Below are 13,430 nucleotides of genomic sequence, written 5' to 3'. Positions count from 1 at the left end.
GGGGGGGGGTGGGAGTACTAGGGATTAACTCAGGGGCATTTACCCACTGAGCCCCAGCCCTATTTTTTGTATTTTATTTAGACATAGGGTCTCACTCTGTGTCTAAATAAAATAGACACAGTTGCTTAGCACCTTAATTGCTGAGGCTGGCTTTTTTTTTTTTTTGAAGAGAGAGATATTTTTTTAATATTTATTTTTTAGTTTTCGGTGGACACAACATCTTTATTTTATTTTTATGTGGTCCTGAGGATCGAACCCAGCGCCCTGCACATGCGTTACCACTTGAGCCACATCCCCAGCCCCTGAGGCTGGCTTTGAACTCAAGATCTTCCTGCCTTAGCCTCCCAAGCTGCTAGGATTACGGGCATGCACCACTGTGCCCAGCAATTAATTAAGTCTGAATGAGCTAAATCCATCTGTGCCTCTATAATAATCATGTGTATTATCACATCTCATCAATCTTAACAATATTGTGAGGCAAGTGATATTCCTATTATATATATACTAAGGGCAAAGGGCTCAGGAAGACTGATGGGCTTTCCTAGAATCAAACAATAGTATTAAAATGGTGCATTTTATCTCTTTTTGTCTCCTTTGGTTTTTTGTTTTTGTTTTTTTCTTTTTTCCTTTTTCTTTTTTGGTGGTGCTGGAGACAAAATCCAGGGTCTCACACATAGTGGGCACATGTTCTACCACCCCAAGACCTTGAAAGAGACATTCTAAATCCAAATAGTTTTGTTTTTGCTTTGTTTTTGGTACTGCAGATTGAACCCAGAGGCACTTTACCACTGAGCCATATCCCAGCCCTTTTTATTTTTTATTTTGAGACATGGTCTCGCTAAGTTGCTTAGGGCCTTGCTAAGTTGCTGAGGCTGATGATCCTGCTACTTTGGCATCCCAAATTGCTGGGATTGTAGGCACCACACCTGGCCAAATAAAAATAGTTTTTATTCTAGGACAGATATTCTCTTTATTTCACTTTGACTCTACTGTGATTTTCATCCCAAAATTATTAATGAATTGATTCTGTAATCATATTAAAGTTCATACCAGACTGGGAATATAGCTGAATGGTAGACCACTTGCCTAGCATGCATGAGGCTCTGAGTTGGATCCACAGCATCACAAAGGAAAAATAAAATTATCAAAATGATTTTGCTTAATTATTCATATAAATGAGTAATAAATATAAAATGTTCATGTAAATTTTAAAATTTTTGCTTTTTTTAACTTAACGGCTTTATTGATCTACAGTGTTATACCATAAAGTTTACCCTTTTAAAGTGTCCAGTTTAGTGTTGTTAGTATAGTCTAGTGTTATACAAATATCACCACTAATCCAAAACATTTTAATTACCTCAAGAAACCCATTAGCAATGGCTCCCCACTTTCCCATTTCCCAGACTGACAACCACTAATCTACTTAGTCTAAGGTTTGGCCTGCTTTAGAAATTCCGTGTAAAGGGAGTTGTCCATAAACATTTAATGGAACAAAGTTTTTTTGAAATCTGAGAAGTTCTGTTCCATTATAGCCTTTGCACTGATTTTCATGTTACTTAAGTAGATCACTTTTTAATCTGCCTAGGGCCTTTTCCTGTTTGGTGTTCATGGAATAAATAAACCTGCTGACGTGTATATGTTTCCTTGTTCTTGACCTTTGCTCTTCACATGTCTTAATAGTGTGTTCATGGTGTTGTATAACCTGTTCTCAGGGCTCAGGTGTCTGGAGCTAAGTAACTTTTATTCTTAGTTGGATATTCTTATTTCTATTTAAACAACAACAAAATTAATTCCATTTCTAATAACTTTTAGTTTGTTTTAAGGTTGTTATAAATCACAAGAGAATTATAAACGTCTTTTTGGAAGTAGAATTTCTCTATGTTAGTACGTTATTTCTGTGTGGGTCAAGTTTTACAACAACAATTGATACCATTCTTATGCAAAAAGTCTTTTTTTTTTTTAATCATTCTTCACCTACCAACCATTATTTCCTTTGAGGACTTTGTCTTTCTATAGCAGTGCCCTCTACTCTTCTAGATGATTCCACTGCCTGTCACTGTGGACATTGTACCCTCTAGTCTGGCTTCTCTTTATCTGTCCAAGTCAGAGCCAGACCTTGGAGCTTGCCACCACCCAGACCTAAACTTCTCTTGAATTCTTGAATCCCATATTCTTCATTTTACTGGTATAATTCTGACCCAACCTTTACCTCTCATCCAATCTCAACTACACCTTTGTTTTGGCTTACAGACTTTCTCCCTATTTTCCTGGTTCTGTTTTGTGAGAAGCATCACCACCATCCCCCCTATATACTAGTGACTATACACCTTTATTCACTCAGCCTGGACTTCTGATCAGATCACTTCAGTACCTTTGATCAGTACTTTTCAAGTTTTGTCCATTTTCATCCCAATCCTGAAAGTCCCTAATCTCTGGTGTCTAAAGTCAAGCATTGCTGGTTGGGGGGTCAAGGGTCAAAAGTTAGTGTTGATTGACACTGTTTGAATGTTTGCTTTTCAAGTCCACCCCAGCCCTTAGATCTCTTTAGCAATATCCACCAACCACCACACCATGCTGGGAATTGAATCCAATGCCTTACACATGCACACTCTACCACTGAGCTATATCCCAAGCTCTTTAGCAATCATTTAACTTGAGCTGTTTATTCCTCATAGTGGGTGTTCTGAAGCTTGCTCTGTTCAAAATTTCTCTACACCCTTTCCTTTTGGAGTCAGATTCCTGCCACCTTCACAGATTTCCTGGCATTTCTTCCTTGTGCTCTTAGAGGAAGAGATACCTCTCAGTTCAAGCTCATCTTCAGACTTTGTCCCTTCCTTTTAGTTTAATTTTTTCCCTCTTAACCTCTCCTTTCCCAGTAGTTCCTTCTCTTCCCTTATCATCATTCTGAAGCCTCACCCATCCTTGAGAAAATCTCATTCATTCCATTCAAACTTTTTTTTAATGTTTATTTTTTAGTTGTAGTTGAACACAATACCTTTATTTTTTTATTTTTATGTGGTGCTGAGATGGAACCCAGGGCCTTGCATGTACTAGGCAAGTGCTCTACCACTGAGCCACAACCCCAGCCCCCCATTCAAATTTTTGAAAAGGGAATCTCTCCCCCACTGCCTCTTCCAATTAACTTTTTCAGTTAGGTGAATGAGAAGTTCTTATTTACTTTTCATTAATAACATCAGGGGCTGGGGATGTGCCTCACGCGGTAGTGCACTCGCCTGGCCTGCAAGCGGCCCGGGTTTGATCCTCAGCGCCACATACAAACAAAGATGTTGTGTCCGCCGAAAACTAGAAAATAAATATTAAAAAATTAAAAAAAAATAACATCAGCCAGGCTTACTTTGTGCATATTGTCTCATCTGATCTTTACAAAACCTTGAGAGATATTTTGAAAGAAACTTGTAACTTGTTGAAAAACATAAAGTATATGCATCATAAATAAGCCTTGCTTTGCTTTAAGTACTAGCTACAAGTTGTCTTAAACCACTGTTCCACTGCAGGCTGCTCATGCTCTCAACAGTTGGCTCCTCCTCACCAAAGCCAGCTATGACCTCTCTGCAGCTGTACTTAAGGTCACTAACTTTTTCCCTCCATTTTCATCATTGTCTTTTCTAATTCTTCCAGTCTTTCTGGGTTACATTGGTTCTTCCACTCCCATCTGTCCCTTAAAGACTATCTGTAGTGAGACCTTATTTCTTCCATAGCATTTTGTCTGGTGTTTAAGGAGAAGGATTACAGGCAGAGATGATGGAAGAACATTCTGATGTTGAGAAGGAGAATGGGCAGAGGTTTTAAGGTGGCAAAGTTTGAGTCCCCTGCAGTGAATGGCAAGAAGTTTACTTTGATCTAGGGAAAGCCACAAAAAGGGACATATATAAGGTAAGCTTGGATCAGTAGCTAAAAGGCAAATAGTAGAATTTCTGGAGTAGTAGACTAGCAGTTTGATTGAATCATTATGAGCTTTTAAAAACCCCTGATGGGGGGGGGGTTGGGGTTGTAGCTCAGTAGTAGCCACTTGTCTGGCATGTATGAGGCACTGGGTTCGATCCTCAGCACCACATAAAAATAAATAAATAAAATAAAGGTATTGTGTCCATCTACAATTTTAAAAATATTTTTAAAATAAAAATAAAAAACCCCTAGTGGACCAAACAAGGTGGCACAAACCTGTAATCCCCAATTTGGGAGGCTGAGGCAGGAGGGTTATAAGTTCAGGCCAGCCTCAGCAATTTGCCAAGCTTTATCAATATAGCAAGACCCTGTCTCAAAATAAAAATAAAAATGGCTGAGGAAGGGCTAGGGTTGTGGCTCATAGGTGGAGCTCTGGGTTCGATCCTCAGCACCACATAAAATAAAATGAAGATATTTGTGTACACCTTTAAGTAAAAAAGGGTAAATAAATATTTTTTAAAAATCTGTTTAAAAAATGGCTGAGGAAGTTGCTCAGTGATAAAGTGCCCCTGAGTTCGGTCTCCAGCAGGAGAAAAACCAAAACACTGGTGGTGTGGGCTGTAGTTTTAGCTCAGTGGTAGAGTGCTTGCCTAGCATTTGTGAGGCACTAGGTTTAATTCTCAGCATCACATATAAATAAATACATAAATAGATTTAAAGAAAAAAGGTTAATACACATACACACCAAAACAACAACAACAACAACAAAAAAAAAAAAACCACCACTGGTGGCTCTTCATCCACTGCATAATTTAGGTGGCCAAATAATTTATCACCTAAACAGGGGCCTGAGTGATGGAAGCACTATTAAAAATTATAGAGATATAATAGGTATGAGCTGAGAGTCTCTTCAGCAGACTGATAGTTATGGTCACCCTGACAACATAACAAGTCAAGTCCAAGATAAAATTTTGGTAAAGCCATTCTGGAGACAGTGTACAGATGGATAGAGCCAGTGGCGCTCGCCTATAATCCTAGTGGCTATGGAGGCTGAGACAGGAGGATTGCGAGTTCAAAGCCAACCTCAGCAACAGCAACTCAGTGAGACCCATTTCTAAATAAAATACAAAATAGGGCTGGGGATGTGGCTCAGTGGCTGAGTGCACCTGAGTTCAATCCCCAGTACTTTTCCCCTCAAAAAAGATGGCTAGAGACACATTTTTTTTTTAATATTTATTTTTTAGTATTTAGCGGACACAACATCCTTATTCGTATGTGGTGCTGAGGATCGAACCTGAGCCGCACACATGCCAGGCGAGCGCACTACTGCTTGAGCCACATCCCCAGCCCCTAGAGACACATTTTGAGATGAAGGTGGTAGTTAGAACTGGTTGTGTTTGTGAATACCTGTAATCTGAGCAGCTTGGGAGGCTGAAGTGAGAAGCTGAGACAGAAGGATTGTGAGTTCAAAACCAGCCTCAGCAACTTAGCAAGGCCCTAAGCAACTCAGCGAGACCCTGTCTCTAATAAAATATAAAAAGGCTGGGAGCTGGGGTGTGCATGTCTATAATCCTAGCAGCTCGGCTCGGGAGGTGAGTCAGGAAGATTGAAGTTCAAAGCCAGCCTCACCAACTCAGTGAGACTGTGTCTTTAAATAAAATACAGGGCTGGGGATGTGGCTCAAGCGGTAGCGCGCTTGCAAGCGTGCGGCCCGGGTTCGATCCTCAGCACCACATACAAAAACAAAGATGTTGTGTACGCCGAGACTAAAAAATAAATATTAAAAAAAAGTTCTCTCCCCCCCCCCCCTCTCTCTTAAAAATAAAATAAATAAATAAAATACAAAAAATAGGACTGGGGATGTTGCTCAGTGGTTAAGTGCTCCTAGGTTTAGTCCCTGGTGCCACCCCCCCAAAAAAAAGATGGCTGTCAGGAATGTTATATAAGGATTATTTTTTAAAATTGTGTATTTATTCCAATTTGTTATACATGATGGCAGAATGCAATTCATTTCATATTACACATATAGAACACAATTTTTCAAGTCACTGATTGTACACAAAGTGGGTAATGATGTCTAACTCATTCCACCATCATTCCTACCTGCTTGCCCCCTCCCTTCCACTCCCTCCTCTTTGCCCTATCTAAAGTTCCTCCATTCCTCCCATCCTCCCCCCATGGCCATTATGAGTTAACATCCTCAAAGAAAACATTTGGCCTTTGGTTTTTTGGGATTGGCTTGCCTTACTTAGCATTATATTCTCCAACTCCATCCATTTACCTGCAAATGCCATGATTTTATTCTCTTTTAATGCTGAGTAATGTTCCATTGTGGTATATATCAAAGTTTCCCTAAGGATTATTTTTGATGTACTTAGGCTAGAACCCAAAACCTTATGAATATTAGTCAAGTACTCTACCACTGAACTACATCTCCATCGCCCCCACCCTGCCACTTTTTTTTTTTTTTTTTTTTTTTTTTTAGGAGATAGAGTCTCACTCTGTTTCCCAGGCTGGCCTTAAACTCCTGGGCTCAGACATTGCTACCTAAGCCTTCTGAGAAGCTGAGACTGCAGGTGCATGCCACCATACCTGGTGACAAAAAAGTTCTTGATTCAGTGGTTCCTATTACTCTGGCTCCTGTCTCACTAGTTAGCACCCATTGATTTTTACTCTCTGTTCAACCCTATCACAATCGTGTCACCCAACCATACTTGACCTTTGACCTTTACCTATTCAGTTTCACACCTCTGTACACTGTAAGTTCTTCACAACCTTCTAGCAAATTCCTACGTAATCTTTAAGACTCAGGCTAACTATTATCCCAGAAGGCTCTCCTTATCTGCACTTTGTTGCCCTCTGTAGAATTGTGGACATAGGGCTTTGAGTAGAAACATAAGAAGCAGGATTGATTTCTCTTTTTTAAGAAGCAGGATTGGGGCTGAGGTTGTAGCTTAGTGGTAGAACACTTGCCTAGCATGTGTGAGGCACTGGGTTAGATTCTCAGCACCACATAAAAATATAAATAAAGATATTGTGTCCATCTATAGCTAAAAATATTTTTAAAAAGCAAGATTGGTTTCTCTCTTTTTTTATATACAGATATAAAAAAACACTTTAAATAGTGTGTGTGTATGTCATACTTGTCTAAAGAATGATAAAGACAGCATATCCTTGAAAAATTTTGAACCTGACCCAAGTTTCATGCCTGTTCTTTTATTCCTATCTGAAAAATAAACTTTGTTGACCTTTTTTATATTTTTATATGTGTGATCCTTCTTCTCTCAAGAGGCTTTTTCTCATATTTCCCATTTTACTCTATTAGTTTATCAAATCTGTTAAGTAAATAATGAACTAAACTATATTTTATTTTCTATGATTTAAAAAAATTTTAGCATTGAGCAATATGATTAAAATTTGAAAAATACAGAAAGATAACAGGCAAGAAATTTACCGCTTAGCACCACTTGCTATTAAAAAAAAAAAAAAAAAGGAGGGGGGTCTTTATTCCACACAGGTATGATCAGACTTGGAAACTCTTTTTTCATTACCACAACCTTCTTATAAAAATATCCTCTTTCTTGGACACAGCCATATCAATGTTTATAGCAACACAATTCACAATAGCTAAACTGTGGAACCAACCCAGATACCCTTCAATAAATGAATGGATTAAAAAATGTGTATATACACGATGGGATATTACTTAGCAATAAAAGAGAATAAAGTTATGGCATTTGCAGGTAAATGGCTGGCATCGGAGAAGATAATGCTAAGTGAAGTTAGCCAATCCCCAAAAAAACAAATGGCGAATATTTTCTCTGATATAAGGTGACTGACTCATAGTGGGGTAGGGAGAGGGAGCATGGAGGAATAGAAGAACTCTAGATAGGGCAGAGGGGTGGGAAGGAAAGGGAGGGGGCAGGGGATTAGCAATCATTGAGGAATGTGATGGACATCATTATCCAAAGTGCATGTATGAAGACAGGAATTGATGTGAACATACTTTATATACAAAATTGTGTTCTATATGTGTAATAAGACTTGTGATGCATTCCACTGTCATGTATTTAGAAAATATAAGCAATTGAAAAAAAGAAAAGAAAAAGGCTTCAGGACGAAACAAACAAACAAAAATATCCTCTTTCTTTTCTCTCTGCTCTTCCTCCTTTCTCCCCCCAATACCCACTACAAGGATATAGTAAATGTCCCATGGCTGTATATACTATAATTTATTTAACTTACTGAACATAGATTATCTCCATTTTTTTTTTTTTTTTTGTACTGGGGATTTAACCCAGGGGTGCTTTACCACTGAGCTACATCCCCAGTCCTTTATGTTTTTTATTTTGAAATAGGGTCTCACCAAAGTTGCTGAGGGCCTTGCTAATTTGCTGAGGCTGGCTTTTAACTTTTTATCTTTCTGTCTCACCCTCACAAGTTGCTGAGATTATAGGTATGTACCACCATACCTGGCTCCAAAATTTTTCTTAAGTAACACTAATGAAGAGTATATTTATGCATAAAGATTCTCTACGTTTAGGATAATTTATAAAGAATTCTTGGATCAAATGATATCAACAGATACATTGCCAAATTGGTTTTGAAAAAGATTTGTACTACCAGGCACGATGGCACACTCTTATAATCCCAGTAATTTAGGAGGCTGAAACAGGAGGATTGCAAGTTCAAGACCAGCCTCAGCAACTTGGGTAGGCCCTAAGTAACTTAGTGAGATCCTGTCTCAAAATAAAAAATTATAAAGGGCTGGGGATGTAGCTCAGTGACAAAGCACCCCTGGGTTCAATCCCCAGTACCGAAAGAAAAAAGAAAAAAAAATTTAGAAAGAAAAATAGAAGAAAAAGATTTACACTAAGCCAGGGACTGTGGCACACACCTATAATCTAGCAACTCAAGGCCAAGCAGGAGGATGAGAGTTCAGTGGTAGAGTACCCTGGGTTCAGTCCCCAGCATGGCAATATAGCAAGACCCTATCAAGAAAGAAAAGAAGGAAGGAAGGAAGGAAAAGAAAAGAAGGTTGGTTATGTAACTCAGTTGTAGACTGACCCTGGGTTCAATCCTCAGTACCATCCCTCTCCTCCAGAAAAAGAAGAAAAAATTGGTACTATTTTATACTGCCATGAACTGTGTGCCTTTTTGCCCCTTTCTTTTTAGTTCAGATTGTTGTAATTCTCTTTCATTTTGCTACTTAGATGGACATAGAACATTCTCTACTTAGTATTATAATGACATTTTCCTTTTTTATGTGTCAGTATCTATTAAGTCATGGGGGCCTGGATAATAGTGCTTAACTCTTTATAGTAAGATTGTTGTAGTATTATTTATTCAGAGTTGGTGTTAGTGTTTAATGAATATTGGTATATAATGTTGACTCCTAAATTCAAAACTCTTTTTCAGACGCTGTAAGATTTGGATATGTCCTTCATATTCGATTGGATTTACAGTGGGTTCAGCAGTGTACTACAATTTTTAGGTAATGGTGGCCCTTTGTTCTCTATAGTTATCCCATTTAATCTGTTTATATATAAGTATGCTTATTTGCATAGAGCCTCTTTATATATAAGCAAGTAGTTAAGAATGCAAGCTTTTTTTGCTTATTTATTTTTTGTGGTACTGTAGGTGAATCTAGTGATGTTTTACCACAGAGCTACCTCCCCAGCCCTTTTTATCTTTGAGACAGGGTATTGCTAAATTGTTCAGGCTGGCCTTGAGTTTGTGATCCTCCTGCCTCAGCTGCCCAGGCAGCTGGGATTATAGGCATATAATGCCCAGCAAGAATGCAAGGTTTGGGCTGGGGATGTGGCTCAAGCGGTAGCGCGCTCGCCTGGCATGCGTGCAGCCCGGGTTCGATCCTCAGCACTACATACAAACACAAAGATGTTGTGTCCGCTGAAAAACTAAAAAAAACCAAATAAATATTAAAAAATTTTAAAAAAAAGAATGCAAGGTTTAAAATCATAACAATCAAATTAATTATTCATCCCTTTACCCCTTCCCTCACCCCACCCCGCCAAACTAGGGATTGAACCAGAGACAATTTACCACTGAGCTACATCCCCAGCCCTTTAAATTTTTTGTTGCCTCTGCTAGTCTCAAACTTGCAATTCTCCTGCCTTAGCCTCCTAATAGCTGGGATTACAGGTATGCACCACTGTGCCTGGCCAAATTAACTTCTGTTGATACATGCATATATATGTATATATATATATACATATATATATATATGTATATATATGGCTTTATTATTGGAATAATTAACAAACATTTGAAGATATTCCCAGTGTGCCTGGTCAAATTAACTTCTGTTGATATATACATACATATATATATATATATATATATATATATATATATATGGCTTTATTATTGGAATAATTAACAAACATTTGAAGATATTCCCAGTCTCCTGATTTTCAAATTTTACCCTGCATTTAGTCTCTCTGTAATCATCAATCTTTTAAACTGGATTTCATGGCATAGTTTCAGACAGGTCACAGTGCTTACAGAATTATATCTCTTATATAAATATTTCTTCTTCCATGAACATTTTCTTGACAAAGGAAATAAATTTTGTAGTCGATTGCACATCTGTAATCTAGCTACTCAAGAGGCTGAGGCAGGACTATCGTAAGTTTGAGGTCAGCCTTGGCAATTTAGTGATACTTTTTCTCAAAATAAAAAAAATAAAAAGGTCTGGGGATGTAGCTCAGTGGTAGTGTACCCTAGGCTTAGTCCCCAGTACCACACACATAACACACACAAATGCACAAGAAAAATCATAAGCCTCCATTTGAGTATGATGTGTCAAAATGCATTCTATTGTCATGTGTAACTAATTAGAACAAATAAAAGATATTATAAAAAATTAAAGGGGAAAGCAGAATAAGAAAAAAAAGAAAGAAAAACCATAAGTGCTTAATATCCTAAAAACCTCATTTATTAATTGAGTAAATATTTTTTTGAGCTTCTGCCATGAGTAAAGATAAGTCCTGTGTTCTCTTGCAATTCTATGGGGTTAGAAAACTAAGCACCTAAGAAAGTTGAAGGTTGAGGGTATAGCTTAGTGGTAAAGTATATGCTTAGACTGTGTGAGGCCCTGGCTTTAAGTCCCAGCCTCAAAATTTGATTTTAAAAAGTAAAGTTAAAGCCAGACATGGTGGTACACACGTGTAATCCCAGCTGCTCAGGAGGTTCAGGCAGGAGGATCACCAATTCAAGGCCAGGCTGGGCAGTTTATCAAGACCTTGTTCCAAAATAAAACAGAACTGGAGATGTTGTTCAATGGTGGAATGGTTGCCTAGCATGTGTGAGGCTCTGGGTTTGATCCCCAGTACTAGCAAAAAAGGAATGAAGTTCAATATTTAGCTTTTAAATGCCAGTCTACTATAAATTGATCAATGCTGCATTTTCAGCATTTAAAAATTTATCATTGCCTCATTGATATGTCTAAGATTATATACTTGGGATTTTTGTTTCTGTTGTTCTAGCTTAGTTTTATATAATCCTATGATCAACAGTTTAGTCTAATTTAGTAAGTTAAATTAAATTCAACAATTAACCTCTTAACTTTTTAGCTGAAAGAATGCTCACTGTTATTTTTTCACCAAAAATACTTGTTTTCATTCATGAAAAAAAAATCTGTTTTTAATCAGGCATGGTGACACAGGACTGTAATTCCAATGACTTGAACTGCTGAGACAAGATCAAATGTTAAAGTCCAACTTCAGCAATTTAGTAAGACCTTGGCCCAAAATGAAAAAATTTAATTTTTTTTTTTTAAAAAGGACTGGGTTGGGCATGGTGGCACAGACCTGTAATTCCAGTGGCCCCGGAAGCTGAGAGGAGGATCACAAGTTCAAAGCTAGCCTCAGTAACTTATCAAGGCCCTAAGTAATGTAGCCAGATCTTGTCTCAAAATAAAAAATATATAAAAAGAGCTGGGGGCTGGGGCTGTAGCTCAGTTCTATCCTTAGCACCACATAAAAATAAGTAATAAAATAAAGGCATTCTGTCCATACACAACTACCAAAAAAATTATTTTAAAAAAGGGCTGGGGACATGGCTCAGGGTTCAATTCTTGATACCAAATAAATAAATTTAAATAAATAAATAAATAAAATTTAAAAGTGCTGGGGATATAGCTCAGAGATAGACTGCTCCATCCTCAGAATTTTAAACAAAACAAAACTTTATTTAAAAATTTCCTTCAGGCTGGGGATATAACTCAGTTGGTAGAGTGCTTGCCTGACATGCACAAGGCCCTGGGTTCAATTCCCAGCACCAGCAAAAAAAAAAAAAATTATCCTTGCTGGGTAGGGTGGTACACAACTATAATCCCAGCAACTGGGGAGGCTGAGGCAGGAGAATTGCAAGTTCAAGGCCAGCCTCAGCAATTTAGTGAGGCCCTAAGCAACTTAGTAAGACCCTCTCTCAAAATAAAAAATAAAAAGGGCTGGTCTGGTGTTGTAGCTCAGTGGTAGAGTGCCTGCCTTACACATATGAGGCACTGGGTTTGATCCTCAGCACCACATAAAAATAAATAAATAAAGATTGTATCCATCTACAACTTAAATAAATAAATAAATAAATAAAAAGGGCTGGGGATATAGCTCAGTATTAGGGTTCTTTTGGGTTTAATCCCTAATAACAAAAACAAACAAACATTTTTTTCCTCAGTCTAGCTTTATAAATACATGATGTCAAGTATTTTTTCAGTGTTTTTCTAATAAAGAACACAGATTTTACCTCTAAATTGTGAATGTATCAGCTTTTTACTATTGCAGATATGGTTAGGAAATACAAATATTTCACCAACTGTTGTCAAGTTTAGTTTTTTAATTATTTGAAGTCCCAAATCATGAATAGATGTAAAATAGTTCTGTTAAGACTGAAAATAAATTTAGAAATTCATGCTTATTCGGGCAAAATTTAAAGTCATTTGAATAATCTATGTCAATATCACTTTGACTAATCAGAGCTTTTAATCTACAGGATTATATAAGAAAACCGGTAAATTGGTATTTCTTGGACTGGATAATGCGGGAAAAACAACATTGCTACACATGCTAAAAGATGACAGACTTGGACAACATGTCCCAACCTTACATCCCAGTAAGTATATTCCCCCATCTGACATAATACTTGATTAAAGTGATGCTGAGTCATATGCACTAACCAAAAGGGATTTGTTTTTGTTTGTTTTTGATGGATATATTATGATCAGTTTGTGTGAACTGTTCCTAAAATAGTATAATAAATAATAAATTACTTGGTTCCAAGGAATATATTTAGGTCTTCAAATAATACTCATACTATTTTATCTATTACTACTTCCTTTTCTAGCTAAAAAACTTAAAAAAATTCTCAGAGATTATGACATGATCAGTATATAGTCGTGATTATCTTGTTTATATAGCCTGAATTTCTTATGTATTTTAAAACCAAACTATTTTAGTCACTTGCTCAGTAGATAGTTTATGGTTTTATACATTGCTGGTAACGCT

The 13,430-nt window shown here is 37.3% G+C and overlaps 1 protein-coding gene and 1 non-coding gene across 2 annotated transcripts in view; both read left to right on the top strand.

Annotated features, from left to right (window-relative positions):
• Nucleotides 1-13,430, top strand: part of Sar1b (secretion associated Ras related GTPase 1B) — a 30,351-nt gene that overhangs the window by 1,883 nt on the left and 15,038 nt on the right. The window contains exons 2-3 of the mRNA XM_076856495.2: nucleotides 9,325-9,400; nucleotides 12,919-13,038. Coding sequence (XP_076712610.1) covers nucleotides 9,343-9,400; nucleotides 12,919-13,038 — 178 coding nt within the window. The 5' untranslated portion in view covers nucleotides 9,325-9,342. The remainder of the gene's footprint in view (nucleotides 1-9,324; nucleotides 9,401-12,918; nucleotides 13,039-13,430) is intronic.
• Trnav-gac (transfer RNA valine (anticodon GAC)) lies at nucleotides 12,138-12,213 on the top strand. Its single transcript has one exon. It is a non-coding gene; the product is annotated as a tRNA-Val (tRNA).

This window comes from Callospermophilus lateralis, chromosome 5, assembly GCF_048772815.1.
Source record: "Callospermophilus lateralis isolate mCalLat2 chromosome 5, mCalLat2.hap1, whole genome shotgun sequence".
Lineage (NCBI taxonomy): Eukaryota > Metazoa > Chordata > Mammalia > Rodentia > Sciuridae > Callospermophilus > Callospermophilus lateralis.
The sequence above is the reverse complement of the archived record's forward strand: the minus strand, read 5'-3'. Positions and strand labels throughout refer to the sequence as shown.